At 53.9% G+C, this 1,350-nt stretch overlaps 1 protein-coding gene across 1 annotated transcript in view; it reads left to right on the top strand.

Annotated features, from left to right (window-relative positions):
- Positions 1 to 473: 473 nt before the first annotated feature.
- The window catches only part of LRCH1 (leucine rich repeats and calponin homology domain containing 1), a 116,866-nt gene continuing 115,989 nt past the window's right edge, over positions 474 to 1,350 (top strand). Inside the window, 1 exon segment of the mRNA XM_023749185.1 lies at positions 474 to 517. Within this exon segment, the coding sequence (XP_023604953.1) occupies positions 474 to 517 (44 nt within the window).

Consider the following 1,350-nt stretch of genomic DNA (forward strand, 5'->3'; position numbering starts at 1 on the left):
CTGCTCGTCAGACGAGGACAGGCTGCTCACAAGGCTGCTGCTCCTCAGATGGGGGTGGGCTGCATGTGGCTGTTGCTCCTTGGACAAGGGCGTGTTGCTCGTGCAGGTGCTGCTCCTTGGACAAGGGTGGGCTGCTCGCGGAGCTGCTGCTTTTCAGACAGGGGCAGGCTGCTTGTATGGCTGCTGCTCCTGGGACTGGGGAGGGTTGCTCATGTGGCTGCTGCTCACATGATTGCAGTGGCCTGGGCTAAAACGTTGGGCTGGTCAGATGGGAGCATGTTTCAGAACTCACAGGAGCCAGTGACCTGGGTGGCTGGAGTCTCAGTGACCATGGGGCCACAGCTGTAGCAGTAGGTCCCTGACAAATGTAGAGTCCTGGGTATAATCTCGGGCACCCTGGGTGGAGGTGCTCCCAGTCACAGAAGCTCTCCCCTTCAAAAAGGTAAGGCCTCTGAGGAAGAGCTGGCTACTCCATGACTGTTTGCAACAGTAGCAGTAGCAGATACTGCCTGGTTAGGCAAGCCCGGTCACACTGCTCCCGAAGGTCCTGCAGGATCTAACTGTGACACACACACACACACACACACACACACACACACATCCACATACTCCTCTTTTGCTCCCTCCCTCACTCACGCTCCCTCCCTCACTGCTGCCTTCTTCCTGCCTCTGTAGTTAGGTCTGGAGTGTTCTTGACCCATTTGTGGATGGAGTCTCCTCTCCAGGTGTCTGGTTATGTGGCTCGCTCTCTACCACATTGGCCAAACAGGATAAAATTCACCTTGACAAGACACAACACAAAGGGAACAAAACACAAATGTACTCACAACACCAATGACTCCATATAAGTGACCACCAGAGAAAAAGAATTAGGGGAGAGAAAAGAGAGCACAAATGATATCAAAGAGAGAAAAAATGGTATGGGAGGAAAGAAAAACAAGAAAAAGGAAAAAAAAATTTTTATATAATAAAATGGTAATATGCAAATTGACCCTAACAGCAGAACGACTGGGAATGACTGGTCATTATAACACACACTGACCACCAGGGAGCAGACGCTCAATGCAGAAGCTGCCCCCTGGTGGTCTGTGCACTCCCACAGGGGGAGCTCTGCTCAGCCACAAGCCAGGCTGACGGCTGCCAATACAGGGGTGGTGGTGGAAGCCTCTCCCGCCTCCTCAGCAGCGCTAAGGATGTCTGCCTGCAGCTTAGGCCTGCTCCCCGCTGGCAAGTGGACATCCCTCGAGGGCTCCCAGAGGGATGTCTGACTGCCAGCTTAGGCCCAATCCTCTGGGGAGGGGGCCTAAGCCAGCAGGTGGTCATCCCCTGAGGGTTTTTTGTGCACCGGGC

This window comes from Myotis lucifugus, unplaced genomic scaffold (genome assembly GCF_000147115.1).
Source record: "Myotis lucifugus unplaced genomic scaffold, Myoluc2.0 scaffold_7, whole genome shotgun sequence".
In the NCBI taxonomy this organism is placed as follows: Eukaryota; Metazoa; Chordata; class Mammalia; order Chiroptera; family Vespertilionidae; genus Myotis; species Myotis lucifugus.